At 42.7% G+C, this 14873-nt stretch overlaps 2 protein-coding genes across 6 annotated transcripts in view; one reads left to right on the top strand and one right to left on the bottom strand.

Annotated features, from left to right (window-relative positions):
- RAB27A (RAB27A, member RAS oncogene family) overlaps positions 1-9036 on the bottom strand; it is a 31751-nt gene extending 22715 nt beyond the window's left edge. For 2 of the 4 annotated variants that reach the window (XM_027688289.1, XM_027688290.1), the window contains exon 1: positions 6686-6858. The gene's annotated coding sequence lies outside the window, so the exon portion shown is untranslated. Of the gene's footprint in view, positions 1-5989; positions 6122-6685; positions 6860-8973 lie in introns of those variants that run through there. The other 2 variants (XM_027688291.1, XM_027688293.1) reach the window with 2 other exon arrangements.
- Positions 9037-9274: 238 nt separating this feature from the next.
- The window catches only part of PIGB (phosphatidylinositol glycan anchor biosynthesis class B), an 8616-nt gene continuing 3017 nt past the window's right edge, over positions 9275-14873 (top strand). The window contains exons 1-8 of one of the 2 annotated variants that reach the window (XM_027688283.1): positions 9275-9388; positions 9733-9850; positions 10436-10540; positions 10686-10816; positions 11409-11549; positions 11952-12003; positions 12404-12615; positions 13825-13889. In XM_027688283.1, coding sequence (XP_027544084.1) covers positions 9378-9388; positions 9733-9850; positions 10436-10540; positions 10686-10816; positions 11409-11549; positions 11952-12003; positions 12404-12615; positions 13825-13889 — 835 coding nt within the window. In that variant the 5' untranslated portion in view covers positions 9275-9377. Of the gene's footprint in view, positions 9389-9586; positions 9851-10435; positions 10541-10685; positions 10817-11408; positions 11550-11951; positions 12004-12403; positions 12616-13824; positions 13890-14873 lie in introns of those variants that run through there. The other variant, XM_027688284.1, reaches the window with a different exon arrangement.

The raw sequence follows: 14873 nt of genomic DNA, 5'->3' as shown, positions 1-14873 counted from the left end.
CCAACCTAGGCAATTTCTAGTAATGGTGACAGAACTTTCTTTTAGCATTTCAAGAGATAAAGCTCTGGTCCATAAGATGCTAAAACACCAACAAATGGTGAAAAAAAGTTTATTTAAAACGTGCATGAACAAACATGATTACTCATTCTGACTGAAATGAACAAATTTGATCCTTTTGCATGTAGGAAACAACATCTTGGCAACATCCACACTATTCAAATTACATAATGTGTACTAAAAAGAGGAGTATTTAACCTAAAGATGGATGAATTACTAGACATGCTACAGCTCCTCTGTGAGACTCACATTTTTTAAGACTTGTGAAGTGGGTGCCTGTCTGCATGAAGAGAACACCTAGAACAGCACTGCCTGCTGTTTGGGTAAGAAGCTGTAAAAACATGCTAATAATCTGATGTCTCTATCTTCACTCTGAAGAGCTACAGATCTCATTTTAGATCAATGATCCTTATCTACTTAAAAGGGTTGATGACTAAGTGTATTTTTTTTAATTAAAAAAATAGGAGCTTTACAGGAAGCTGCTCTACCAATTTAAAGGAACAAGTGCACTACAGCTTCCTTAGAAATGATTTTCAATGCTTAATACTCCTGTAATATTAATACAGTTTTGAAAGTTTCTTTCATATTTTTATTCAGGCTTAAGCCTAATCGATATGTGTTTTTTCTTGGCATTACCTGATCCAACATGTCACTGCCAAGTGAAAGACACTGCTTTTTAAAACTCATCTCAGCAGAGCTGAGTCTTCTTTCCAGTACAAGACGACCCTGTTCACATCTTTTGTAAATCTACTTATTAGGGCAAGTGGTCCTTCCTTCCTTCTCCTCATAAGCTGACAACAGTGGTTTTTTACCACTACAAATTTGGAGCAGGAAAAATGGAAAGGCTTGTTATGTGACAGACAGAGAAGTCTGCTGCTTCTGAGCTACAGCAAAGTATTGCTTTTGCTGCATATTATTGTTTGATCTTCCATGCAATGAAGCACATGAAACTTAACTAAACACCTGTGATACATATTTTTCTCTACCATTTCTTAAATCATGAGCATCCTTAACATTAGACCTCCTTCATTTTCCCATTTATATAGTGCCTCCCTAGGTGAACTGACCTGACTGGTTGATCTGCCTTCCTTCAGGGTGTGCAGGAGGAATGGGGGTGATTCTGGAGTACATCACCAAAGTAGGTCTTTGAGTCCCACTGGCCCTGTTCCAGTCCCTGTGTGACTCCCAATTACTAAAAATGTTACTGCTCCCATTCTTCAAGATCCCTCAGGATGCTAGTCTGAAGAAAAATTCCCTAAGGCTCAACACACCACACTGGAGATTATGAATGCAATAAGGACTTCTTGGAGCAAAGCTCCAAATTTGCAATGCAAAAACCAAAGCCAAAATGAAGACATGCCTCTTAGCCTGGTTTCTGAAGGAAACAAAGCTTATTAGAGAGGGGCAGAGACATTGAATTTCTGTTATTTCTGCCTTCTCGCCAACATTTGAATCTGCTGATCAGCTTAATGCTCCTTCACAGAGGGGAAGAAGCCACAAAGATATGTACTTCCTACACATGTTGTGAAAAATTGGCAGCTGAATAAAGGAAAGAGTCAGATGTCTGCCTCTCCTGAAACCTGGCACTTGCAGCTTTCCAGTTCTGGAAGGGGCACCCACCAGCTGGCCAAGCTGTACGTGCTGCAGCACACACTGGGACAGTCATTCAACTTTACATTTACTTTTAAGTAGGATTTAAAGACACTTCCTATTTAAAAGCGAATGAAATTTAAGCACATCTATTACTAAGAGTGAATAGAATAAAAAGTAGTTGAGTTTTACTGTATTAGCAGTTCAAATCTGGGGGGGGGGTGTCTTGTGTTTTAAAACCTACTAAAAAGCATGATTCTACTTTTGCAGCCAGTTCTTTTCACAAGCTTCCAAAGCCTGCTCTGCAGCTCCTACTGACACACAGAGGGATCTCAGGCCCTGTCCTGGGCATTGGGGGCTATATCCAAACTGACAGTTCTAGAAAACTATCAAATAAAGATTTATAGTCACCTCTTCTAGTTCATAGATAAAGAACATAAAAAAATACTACTTTAACAACTCCAATTTGGGGCTACATTTATCCAAACTAAAATTATGAGAATGTTGCTATCAAATTCAGAAGAAATACAATCAAATCAGACAGTACTATCTTCAAACTTGGTTGACACTACTTCTGTACAGAGATGTCTATCCTGACACCATTCCAGTGCAAGAAAAAATATGGAAAAATTAAGTATAGTCAGATAGTTCATGCCCAACAGAAAAGATCTGTCAAGTTGAATCATCGTAAGAGGAGAAAGTCAGTGGAGCATGTACACAGGATCTGAGAGTGCTGGATGAGAAACACTTTGCTGGAAATGGATGATACCAGCAGGGCTAGAACATAACCTCACACCTGTATGTTGGGTCATATTCAGCCATGCATGAAGTTTGGTTTGGAACAAAACAACCAGGAGGAGAGGAATTATGATTAACCTTTGCAATCAAAAAAAAAACCAAACCACCACAAAAAGACCCCAATTATCCTACCTTTTGCTATAATCCACATTCTGAATGTTAGCTAGGCTTCAAAGCAGACTTGGAAAGCACCAACCGTTGGCAGTAACAGCAATTCATCCCATGCAAACCTCTCACAAAACAGTTTCACAGCACAAGCAACTCCCAAAATTGCTAGCTTTGAGTGATATTTTAAAAATCCACCACACTCTGTGACAGTCATGCAATTACCAGCAGGGATTATACCAGCAAGACTGGCAGAGACACACTAGAAAAACAGAAACCTTGCATTTTTTTAATCATAAAAAGGAATCAGCTTTTCTTTTCCTCCTACCCAACATACATGCATTATTAGTCTTTATCACTAAGAGCAGCCTTCAGTCTAGTCCAAATATTCCCGTTCTCCAAGGATGTTACTGGAAAGAATTGTTTTCTTCCTTTCAGTCCACAGAGCAACTGTCTTCCTTACAGCTCTTTGAATGATAAGAGACCAAATGAACTATCCCACAGTTATGAAAATAATGAGCTAGGCCTTCAGAGTGAGACTGGGTTGACTTTGGAGAGCACATGCTGTTCCCTTTCATGGCTGTACAGCAGCTCCTGGGACAGCACTGCCACTTTGAAGTGTTTAATTAGAAATGGGAGGATGCCTTTAAAGCAACAATACTTCTCACAAGAGAACCTTCATCACCTTCTAACGACATATGCTTAATAAAAGTACTGTAAAAACAGTGTATCAACGGTTTTCAGCTTTGTTTTGCATTCTGCTGTTTCTAATTCAAACCAGGAAGGGCCTTACCTGCCCTTTCCAACAAAATAAGCTGGTCTAATAAAAGACATTACTTCCACCCATGGAGTTCATTTTAGCTGAAAGTAAGTATTACTCAAGATTTAGAGGTTTTATCTGTTTTGCTATTTATTCCTTTACCCTGTTATCACCTTTTAAACTGACAGCTGTACAGAGCTGTAAAACTGCAATGACAAACTCCAAAGTCAGTCTGGAATCAGCTACTTGGTCTTTATAGCAGTGTCCTTAAACCCATCCAGTGTTTATTTGCATATAAAATATTTCAGCTATGTATACTTCTTATAGTCTTTAGATTCACATATTGCCTTTACACAAAGAATTTACTGCAGAAGTGTAGCGTTGTTTTCAAAATACTATTTGCAAGTGCCCATAAATTTGACTTTTAATTTAAAACCACTGCACACATATATACCAACTTCTCTTGTCCATTGCAAACCACAAATTTCTAGAAAAGCTGTTTTCCTCCCGCTAAGTTTGCATCTTCATTGCTGCTTCCTGCCCCTTTGCTGCCTTAGTACCAGTCTTCACATTGTCTTCCAGAAGTGCCTTTTTCGAACATGCTTTATTCTTACCCATTTCACATCAATAAAAGTATCAGACAGAAAGAAAGGGAACAGCTATGGGAAATGGGTTTGGAAACTCAGGGAAATAGCAATCCATTGGTTTACACTTTGATATTATCTTCAGAGCCATAAAAGCAAGGACCTTTTCATCCTGCAGTATTTTAAAATACTGAAAAACTTGTTAGGTGAGCTCCAAAGTGCTGGCCAGTCTGTGAAAAGGATTCCAGCACCTGGTACTATGCAAAGCTGTCACATGTACCAGAGCATTTTCAACCCCTTGAAGCCACATCAACATCACAAGAAAAAATTATGCAGCTTACATGTCATATTTTAATCTATATGCCATAACTTAATCTATATGCCATAACTTCAAAGCTTATTAGATTGGAAAATAAATCACAGGCACTGAGACTACTTATTACAACAATCAAAAGTAAATTCTGCTGTATTATGTATGATAACGAAACAATATAAGGATGTTCCAGGAAAGAAAGTCAGGGCTAGGACTATGGTTTTACCTCCATTGAAGATAAAAGGGTAAGATCTCAGTTGATTTAATGCAATTCAAGTTAGTCATGCCTTCTGACAGGGATGCAGTTCTGATTAAGAAGAGGAACGAAAGAAACCAGGAAAAGAAATCTCATAACCAGATGCTATTCCCAGAGAAAACTGGTTGGGAATATATTTGTATGAATAGGAAAAAAATGTGTTTCTGCTATAAAAAGTTGCCTTTTAGGTAAGTATTTCTCAAACCATGCTGTACTTAAGCAATGTTTTAGCCATGTTTGATGCCAACGCTGTAAACATGATTGTATCTGCAGCATGAGTGGTATCTGCAAGACAAGAGGAGCAAAAGGAACTTCCTGAGCACTGCACATGCCCAGCCCAGCACATGGTTTGCCATAAATATCTAAGTAACCCTCTGCAGGGCCAGATCATGTATGCAGAGGAGTATAATAATGCAGCTTTAATACAGAAGGGAACATTTGATGATTAACTATTTAAATCATGCATTTAATACATTTTAAATGCAACTTAATTATTTGCTGAGACATCAACAGGGGAAGAAGAGTTGTCATTCTTTATAGTCCATCTCTATTGCCAATTTTTTCTGTTTCTAAACTAAATTCTAACTACCCCTCTGCTGACTATGACCAACTGCTCTTAGTAAAGGTGTTGATCTGCACCAGCACAGCAGATACCTGGCAGTAACAGAACAACCAAGAATTCAAAGGCACACAAGGATTACTGTTCTTAATACTTGTTTCTGTAAAAGCCAAAAGCTACTTAAAAATTCTTTTATCTCAACTTATCTTCTTTTTGAAAGAAAAGGAAATGTGTAGCCAAGTGATAAAATAATGTGTTCCCATGTTTAGTGATAGCAGTAAAACAAAATTACAGTCTGGTTTTAGATATCTGGGTGCTGATGAGAAATTTAATTAACTGTAAAAATAAAACTGTAAGTTGTAGCACACCCCCTCTCCCAAACTCCTTTGTGCAAGAGATTAAATAGATGCAAAACTAGAACCCTGAACAAGAAATACAGGAACATGCTGTTCTTTTATAAATCATTTTAACCATGCTTTTGAGACATCCATTTAGCATCACAAATACTATTCCTACATTTACATATCAACATTTGAAATGCATATTGTACTATATGCTTTTCCCTGGCTGGGAAATTCTTGGACCAGTCACAGAAGTAAAGTCTATGAAGAGAAAGAAGGGCTGAGAGGAGATGTCTACCTAAGATTAAATTTCCAAGAAAAGGCAGCAAGAATAAATTTTGTAGAGTTTTGATAAAAATTTTAAGTATAGAAAAACACCACCTTGCCAGTAACACCTAGCAGAACTCCTAACTTAAAACATGCCCATGGGTTATCCTGATGAAAAACTCATAAGCACCAGCCATTAGGGAAAGTGGTTGAGGACCAGAAAGCTCAAAATATTCCTGATGCACCTCCAAGAAGTGATAAAAATTGAGTGGTTTTGACAGTTCTAGGCATGTCCTTTATATTTGGCTACCACCATAAAAAAATAACCTCTTATATATTAATGTACTCTAGTTACTTACAGAGCTAGAAAAATCAATATGCTTTTCTGATGGACTTAGCTTCCTTTAGATCCGAGATCATCAAAGCCTCAGTTTAGCCCAAGCATTGCAAATCAGGCTGAGGAGACCTTCTGAACCTTCCCAGCAAGGAGCCTGTCAGACAAACATGCAGCGTTCAGGAAGAAGCAACAGATCTGCTGATACTCAAATATTAGATTTAAGTTCTGGCTAAGCAGATAAAGCACACTGCTTCCTCAACGACTTACCATTTTTAAAGCCTTTTTTTTTTTTTCAAATTTAAATCAGACATGCCATCCAGTTCTCTTTTATAAAAATAGAAATGTAGCAGTGGGAAACTCGCAGGTCCTACAGCTGCTACACGCGAAGGCCTGAGAGGGATTAGTGTCATCGCGTTCCCAGCAGCAGCTGTGAAGCTCAGCACATGCGGGGCAGTCGAAAGGCCGAGGCTTCAGCCGCTTCCCTTTTATCTCACGATTTTATCTCCCTTTGTTAAAGCCCCCCCCCGGGGCGCCGCTTTGGAGGAGCGGGATGCGGAGCGGGGCTGGGCAGCGGGGCAGCCCCACGGAGCCCCGGTACTCCGAGTTCCCTGCCCAGACCCCCCCATCCCCAGAGCCCTGTTAACCCCTTTCAGCGGAGCCGCCCCCCTGCAGCCCCCGACCCCCTCCCTGCTCCCTGCGCTGCCTCCTCCCCGCTCACCTCCCCCGGCCGCCGGGGCTCCCGCAGCGCCGCGTCCGCCGCACCTGCCCCTTTTCGGGCTGCAACCGCGTCTTTTCCGTCAAGGCAACATCACTTCCCGTAAGGCCCGAGGTAGGGGCGGGCGGGGGCCGGGCAGCACCGCCCCGGCGTGTCCCGGCCCCGCTCCCCCCGCCGCGGGCACCTGGGCGGGCGCGGCCCCGGGGCAGCGCCGGCGATGCTCGTCTGTCATTAACCTGAGCCGGCTGCTCGGCCCTTCTCCCCCGCCTCGCTTTTCTGGGAGATCTTGCGCCGTTTAATTAAAAATTCGCGAGAGGCAAAGCAGGTTTTGGAGAGAAAATCCGCGGTGCCTGGTTAATGCCCACCACTGCGGGTTTAGTGAGTTTTTCCTGCCGCCTGCTGGCAGCCTGTCTGGCAAGAGTCCTCTCCGCTCTCTTTAAATCCAGCAGTCTCAAGAATCCAGCAAGCACAGTCTTAAGCTCAGTTGCATCAATAACCCCTTCCATCTGCACCGGACACTCTCTTTCTTAAGCCTTTTCAAAATCAACTGCCATCTTTATGGACAATTTCAGCAATTATACTTACAAAGAAAGTGCTGACTAGACTTGAGTTACACCTCTTCAAAATAACCTTTTCAACAGATAGTAGTATTGTAAATAAAGGAAGCTGCTGGACTCACTGCAGTAGTATTTGCAGAGAACTTTTGTGGCATTTCCGCATAGAATCATGGAATGGTTTGGGTTGGAAAGGACTTTAAAGATCATCTTTTTCCAAACACCCCCCACCATGGGCAGACATCTTTTACTAGCCCAGGTTGCTCCAAGCCCCATCCAACCTGGCCTTGAACACCTTCAGGGATGGGGCATCCACAGCTCCTCTGGGCAACTGAGCCAGGGCCTCACCACCCTCGCTGTAAAAAATTTCTTCCTAATATCTAATCTAAACCTGCTCTCTCCCAGTTTAAAGTCACTACCTACGTAATGCCATGTCCAAACTAAAATTACTGCACTCAACTGCACCTCCCAGTCCACCTTTTACCGCTGTCCTCTCATCTCAGCTTCCATAAAGTCTATCCACTGCATCCCGCTATCACATAGTTCTTGACTTAAAATAAAAAGACATCCAAGGAAAGGATTTCTTCCCTCACACTGTCCAAACAAGATTCTGTGTTAAAACCAAAACCTGACAGAAGTTTGTCCCAAGAACTGCTGGTTTTGATTTCTTTTTAGATTTACTAAAGTCTTACTGATCCACTTTCCCTGAGCCTCAGATTCTGTTCTGTCAGACTACTCCACATCTATTGCAAGTCACACTGTCCTGCTGAGCTACATGCTGAGGCTCTTCTCCGAATATAACCTGGTTTTCAGGCAGACATCTATTAAACAGCCAATGTATCCTTGTTGTCAGGAATTAAAGAAGTGTATGCGCACGTGTGGTACATGTGTGTAGGTACATACAGACAGGTCTGATTACAACCTAAGGACAACAACGTTGGGTGCAGTTCCTTTCCCAGCCATCCCCACAACTGCATTCCCAACTGACATATTAAGAACTGAAACCGTGAGAAGCAGATAAAGATGGCATTTATCACTTGGAGGGTCAGATCAGAGGCAATCCAAGAAAACCCATGAAATGTAGCTGTACAATGCCTTTCTTATTCCAGTTCCCTGGAGTTACTATATTAACTTAGACGTGAGGATATACTTTCAGACATTCATAACTTTATACACATGTCAACATTCACAGGCCAACACGTCCTTAAGGCTGGTACCAAACACACACGAGCGCGGGTACAGGTTCAGCAGGCGGATCGCTCCCTGCGGGGCCGGGCTGCAGCGGCGCTCGGGAGGGACAGTCCCCGGCAGGCGACGGTCGCGGTGACTCCGTTCCCGGCTCCATCTCCATCGGCGGGCGGCGCTGGGGCTGCGAGGCGGGACCCGGACCGGGCGCCAGGGGAGCGCTGCGGCTCACGCGGCTCCCTCAGGCTCACAGGGCTCCCTCAGGGCCTCTTGTCAGCCGCGGCCCCCGGCGGCGGCCCCGCGGCGCCCTCGGGGCCGTGCGGGCCCGGGGGCGGCTGGAAGAGCGGGCCGTAGATGTAAAGCCCGCTGGCCACGCCGAGCGCCACGGCCACGGCCACGTGCTGCAGCGGCAGCCGGCCCCGCATGGCCCGGGCGGGGCTCACGGACACGATACCGGGGCGGCTCCTCCGGCCCGGGGACCGCGGGGGACAGCGAGCGGGCACGGGCAGCTCCGCCCCGGCACGGACACACACGGCGGCCCGCGGCCCTCACCTGAACCGCGGGGACACCTCAGAGCGCCGGCCCCGCTTGTCTGCGGTGACCGGACGGAAGTGGCGGCGCTGTCCCGCCCCCGGGCCGCGCATGCCCCGGCGGAGCGGGGCTCCCGCCCGGATGCCGGAGGCGGTGCGGCTCCGCAAGCGCCGCTCGGTGCTGTACAGCAGCCCCGGCGGGGCCGCCGCGCAGCGAGGCGCCGGTAAGCGGGGCCGGGACGGGTGGGGAGGGACGGGGCGCGGCCCCGAAAGGCCCCGTGACGGACCGGCCCCCCCCCCGCAGGTGTCGCCGCGCCCGCCCCGCTGCTGGCGCTCGCCGTGGCGCTGCGGGCGCTCAACTGCGTCCTCGTCAGGACCAGCTTCGTCCCGGACGAGTACTGGCAGTCGCTGGAGGTGGCGCATCGCATGGTCTTCAAATATCCTTCGCGGGCCGCGGCCTCCGCGCTCCCGGCATCGCTCCCCGCGGGACGGAGGGGACGCGGCCCCCGCGGTGCGGGGAGCGGGGGAGAGCCCGGGGACAGGTTTCCAGGCTCGGGGACAGGTTTCCCCGCTCGGGGACAGGTTTCCCCGCTCTGGGGACAGGTTTCCCCGCTCTGGGGACAGGTTTCCCCGCTCTGGGGACAGGTTTCCGCGGCAATAAAGTGTTGACTTGACCCGCAGTAAACACCCCACCGCTTCTGGCCCGAAACGAAATGTCTCGAACGGGAAAGCTCGAGTGAAGCTTTTCGTTTCAATTGTTCGTGATCCTTAATATTCATAATTATGGTTACCTGACTTGGGAATGGGCAAATAGCCTAAGGGGTTACGCGTACCCTCTGATCTTTGCAAGCATCTACAAAGCGTTACAGCTGCTGGGCAAGGATGATGTGCAGCTGCTGGTGAGTTAAAGCATTGCATTTGAATACAGAGTGTTTTTATCATTGTCCAGGTGAAATGCAAACCCTTGAATCTGGCAACTAGAGATGAATGAGCACATGTTTCCCGTGGAGGCAGAACTCACTCATAGATCCCCTGTCACAGCACTGATGCCTGCGACTGCAGAGGATTATTCTTGGCTTCCATCAATCTCCTGGAGTTTCAGACTGATAGGGTTTGCCACTGCATCATAATTGCTCAGTGGTTCAGTTTGCCTAAGCATTTAACAATATATATTTGTACTAAACTCACTAACAACAACTAACTAACACCAGCCCCTTTTGATTTCTATTGGAGATGAATGGCAAAGAATTCTACTTTCCACCTCTGAATGCTTTCAGTTGAACTTCATATGTGCTCTGTTTTGGCAGAAGTACTAGTCTTACCCAAGGACCCTTTCTTTTTTAAAATCATAAAAATCTATAGAGAATATTCACTACTCACTATTTTCATACCTGAACAGTCATTCACTAATTCAGTAGTCCTCTCTTAGAACTTGGAATTTAACTTGGTTTGTTGCAAGTACAGTTTTCTCTCTGCTTACACAGATCTGGGTCCCTAGGCTTGCTCAGGCAGTGCTGGCTGCTTTTGCTGATGTGAAGCTTTACTCATTAGTACAACACCTTGAAAATGCAGAAACAGCAAAGTGTGTGGTGAGTCACAGCCTTTAACAAAATATGCGTGTTAATAAACACTGGTTTTGCAATGTAAACCACAGCAAATTGATAAGTCATACCTTGAAGAATGACCACCTTCATTTAGGTGAACTTGTTTTAACATGTTCATAATTATTTCCAGTTCTTCTGCCAACTGTGTTCCTGGTTTACATGGTATTCCTGTACCAGAACTCTCACAAACACCATGGAAACTATTCTTACCATTTTTGCTCTCTCATACTATCCGATAAAAGGTTCCAAGATGGGAAACAGGTGAGAAACTTTCTCCTAACATTACTGATCAATTTTGGCTTGGGATGATATTGTTTAAAATGCTAACTTTTATCTTAAAATCTCAAGCAACCAAAGCCACCTCATTCATGTAGCAGGAGCCCTAGCTCATGGAAGGAACATTACGCTATTTCCTCTAAAGATTTTTTTGAGGTCATGTTATAGCTAGTATGTAAAATTAACTATTCCCCAGTTTCCTTATGCAAAGTATGACTTTATGGGAAGCTTTATTTTAAACGACTGGAATATGAGGTAAATTGGGAAAAGATAACAAAACCTTTGTCGGGGTTCAGATATAGGTGAATGTGTGGTCACAACTTTCTTTACCAGCTATCTATTTTAAAGCAAGTATGTGCTTCTAATTAGCAACTCCTTTGCTAATAAAGCAATTCTATAGTTGCAGCCTTCCAAGTAAAGCTGAGTATCTGCACTGAGAGAATCAAAGTTCACTGTAGTATGAAACCCTTTTGGCCAGAGACATGATAGTATTTCAGTTGTTGAAATGTCACTGTCTGCAAAAGAATTGACCAAACCTTTTGCTAAGCTTCTGGGTTTTTTATGTTCTTCCTTCTAGTTGCAAATATTTAGCTTTGGTAGCACTTGCCATTGTTATTCGTCCCACTGCTGTTATCCCGTGGATGCCTTTGGTCTTCAGTCATTTTTTGCAAGAACAGAGGAAAGCAGACCTTATCCTAAAAAACTGCATTCCAGTTGGGTAAGTTTTTTCTGAATTTAAACTGTGACTGTGACAGCTACGTTTTAAGATTGGGTTTACCACTGCAAAGGTAGACAACCCCAAAAAGCTGATTCCATCTAAAAAAACAAGGGAACAAATAGTGTCTTTTTGCAAAAGAAGGGGCATGTTTCCTTTAAGTTGATTTATATTCTGCAAAATAGCACTAGGAAAGATTTCATGAGGGTGAGACAATGAACAGCACTCCACCTTAATCTGGGATTGTGCCAAGGGTAACGGGTAATAACAAGTAGCCCCTGTAAAATGGCCATGAGTATGGACAATCTCAAAAATATTAGGAATCAGGGAGTTTTGACAACTATCTGGAGAAGACACAAAAGCAATTCAGGCAATATCAGTGCAACGAACTTTCCATTTTTGCAGATTGGTCACAGTAGGAACCTCTTTAATAATTGACCGTGTGTTTTTTGGTGAGGTAAGCTGTTTTAAATTTGACTTATAAGAAGAAGGCTGGGGTTTAGTATTTTAACATTAATGGATGTTTCAGACTCTCTGAATTCTCTTGTTTCTGTGACAGTGTTTAGCCACTGATCTCTACATATATCCTAAGCCACAAACCCTTTAACACGGACTTCACAGTTACTTCAAATGATGGACTGTTACATAAAATCAGTATGTTCAGCTATCAAGAGTTATCAACAAACTTACACACTTCTGTGTTTAATTGAATGTAGGAAGTCCATGATGAGTCTTAAGAGGAAAAGACAACCCCCAAAGTGTGAATGAAAACATTGTATCATTTAAGACCAGTGTAATTCAATGTAGCTGTTGGTTTTGACTTTGGATTTCCATTTAACTCTCCCCCCATGTCCCAGTGGGTACTGGTTCAGCTGAACTTCTTGAAATTCAACGTGCTGCAGAATTTAGGAACGTTTTATGGATCTCATCCTTGGCACTGGTACTTCACTCAGGGACTACCAGTCATCCTGGGTGCCCACCTGCCTTTCTTTATCCATGGCTGTGTGCTGGCACCAAAAAGATACCGCATCTTTCTAATGGCTGTGATCTGGACACTGCTGGTGTACAGGTAATTTCTCCTAAGAGTAACTACTGCCTCTCACTGGTTGTGTTCTTTTGAAGGGTCAAGTCCTCTCCAGAACAAAGAAGCATAGTATTTGGGTTAAGTGATAGAAACTAAACTATTCAAACACTCCAAGAAATGCAGTCAATTAAAGAACAGTTCCTAGAATTTTATGTAATACTATTTGTTGTACTGTTACTAAACATGTATTTTTAGAATTGATTAGACCCTTAAAGAATAAAATAATTCAGCATGAACTGCAATGAAAAATTAAAGAGAAAAAACCCCAAACCAACACTCAAATCACCTAGGAGATGTTTAAGCAACAGCAGAACTAATTAGGATACTGTGTTTACTAGATGTCTGTTAATGAAAACACCATTTCATCCCCAGTAAGATAAGAGGTTCTTAGGCCTCTAAAACTTACTCCATTCCCAAGTCTACACACAGCTCTTGACTATCATAAGGCTGTATTTCTCATCTTAAGCTGAGAAGTAGAAGGTAAGCTTTTTCTAAAGCATCAGAATTAGCTGTAGATTAAACAGGAGAGACACTTTCAGACAAGAAAAAATACAGGTAATAAATACTAAGCAATAAATGGTATTAGACTACTGTAGTAACAGAATGCAGCAAAATAGTAGCAAGACTAGAAATGCCATTTCTTCTTACACTCCAACTCAAAACTGGATGTAGCTCTGTTGGGTTTAGGACTTTTTTACCTCCCTTAGTCTTGTAAGAACCTGTTTGTTTCCCATGATACAAGTTTTGCGATAATCCCCAAAAGCTGACATGGGAAACTGTGTACAGTTGTATTAGCAGAGGTGACTGTTACTTTGCTAGATACAAATGTGCACTTACAGAATCTCAGCTTCTCATCCCCACTATTTATTGTGTCTTATCACAGAAAACAAATTGGTGAATTACTGGCAAAATTATACCTAGCTGTCAAAGAGTCAGACACTTAATTGCAAGATTAGCAGCCAGGTATTTTTATCAGTGGTTGGTTTAAACTGACCAAATAATCTTCATTTGAATGTACTTATTATGTCCTTAAAAAGTGATAATTTGGATTTTTACTCTAAACTGCTTCAATGCCAAAAGCTTTTTAGTACATGTAAGTGCTCTTCTTCCAGTCCTCTGTGCTCCAAAACACATTTTGTCCACAGAACTGATGCATTTAATGTTCTTGATGTAGTACTGTATGTTTTATTCCAGCACACTGAGCCACAAGGAATTCAGGTTCATCTATCCAGTACTGCCATTCTGCATGGTTTTTTGTGGTAAGCATTGGTTTCAAATGTCTTGCAACCTTACCTGTATACAATTTTTACCCAGAGAGAGACCATTAATAGTCAATGTAGGTATTTGAGAACCTTTTCTTACAGCTAGCAAAAAAGAGGGAGGAGAAAAAAAGATGAGGAAGAGCAATAACACAGGTGAAGAATCCTTAGCATGGATAAAAGTACTGCCTGCAAAAATATGACAGTTGTGTCAGTGACTGCTAACTTTTCAGCACTGCCTTACAGTGAAATCTTATTCCTTGGCTCCTTTGTAGTATTTTTCCACACAGTTCTTTCCAATATGCCTGAGAAATGCCTTTAATTATCCAACAAAAAAATTAAAATACTAAAAAAGTAAAATAACCCTTTTCTAGATTCAGCTGTTACAAAGGAAAGATTAAAACTTCTGGAACATGAAGGTGTATAGCTTTGGTTTAAATACAAGTTCAAAACTGATGAATTGCTGAACACTGTAATTTTCTTTAACCTGTTTTGCTAGTCTAAACAAAAGTAAACCTTATTTCAATAATTTTGCTCTCTGCTGAGATCAAATATGTAATAAGTCTTGACTTATTAAGTCAAGAGTAGCAAGATGAACCTGTTCTATTTCACAGGCAGAACAATTCCAATCAAACCACTATTTATTGTTAATATCCTTCTTAACCTTCATGTTTGCAAGGGTCTTGATACAATTATTAAGAACTCCTTATCATGTTTGGATACTTTAGTCAAGAAAAAAATACAAAAGTTACTTCTGTTAATTCAGTGGTTACAAAAAGGTCTTAATCGCTCAAAACATTATAAATAAAAGCAAAAGAAAAACCCACATGAATTTCAAAGTAATTTCTGAGCACACAAATATAAGCTCAGAGCATTTCACAAGAGCAATAAAAAAACCCTCAAAACGCCTATAATAGAATGTTTCCACTTTTGTTTCAACCACAAACTTATTTGTGGACTTCGTTTTCAACCAAGATAAAGACA

This window comes from Neopelma chrysocephalum, unplaced genomic scaffold, assembly GCF_003984885.1.
Source record: "Neopelma chrysocephalum unplaced genomic scaffold, ASM398488v2 Primary Assembly neopelma1_75, whole genome shotgun sequence".
In the NCBI taxonomy this organism is placed as follows: domain Eukaryota; kingdom Metazoa; phylum Chordata; class Aves; order Passeriformes; family Pipridae; genus Neopelma; species Neopelma chrysocephalum.
Note: the sequence above shows the minus strand (reverse complement) of the source record. Positions and strands in the feature narration are given on the sequence as shown.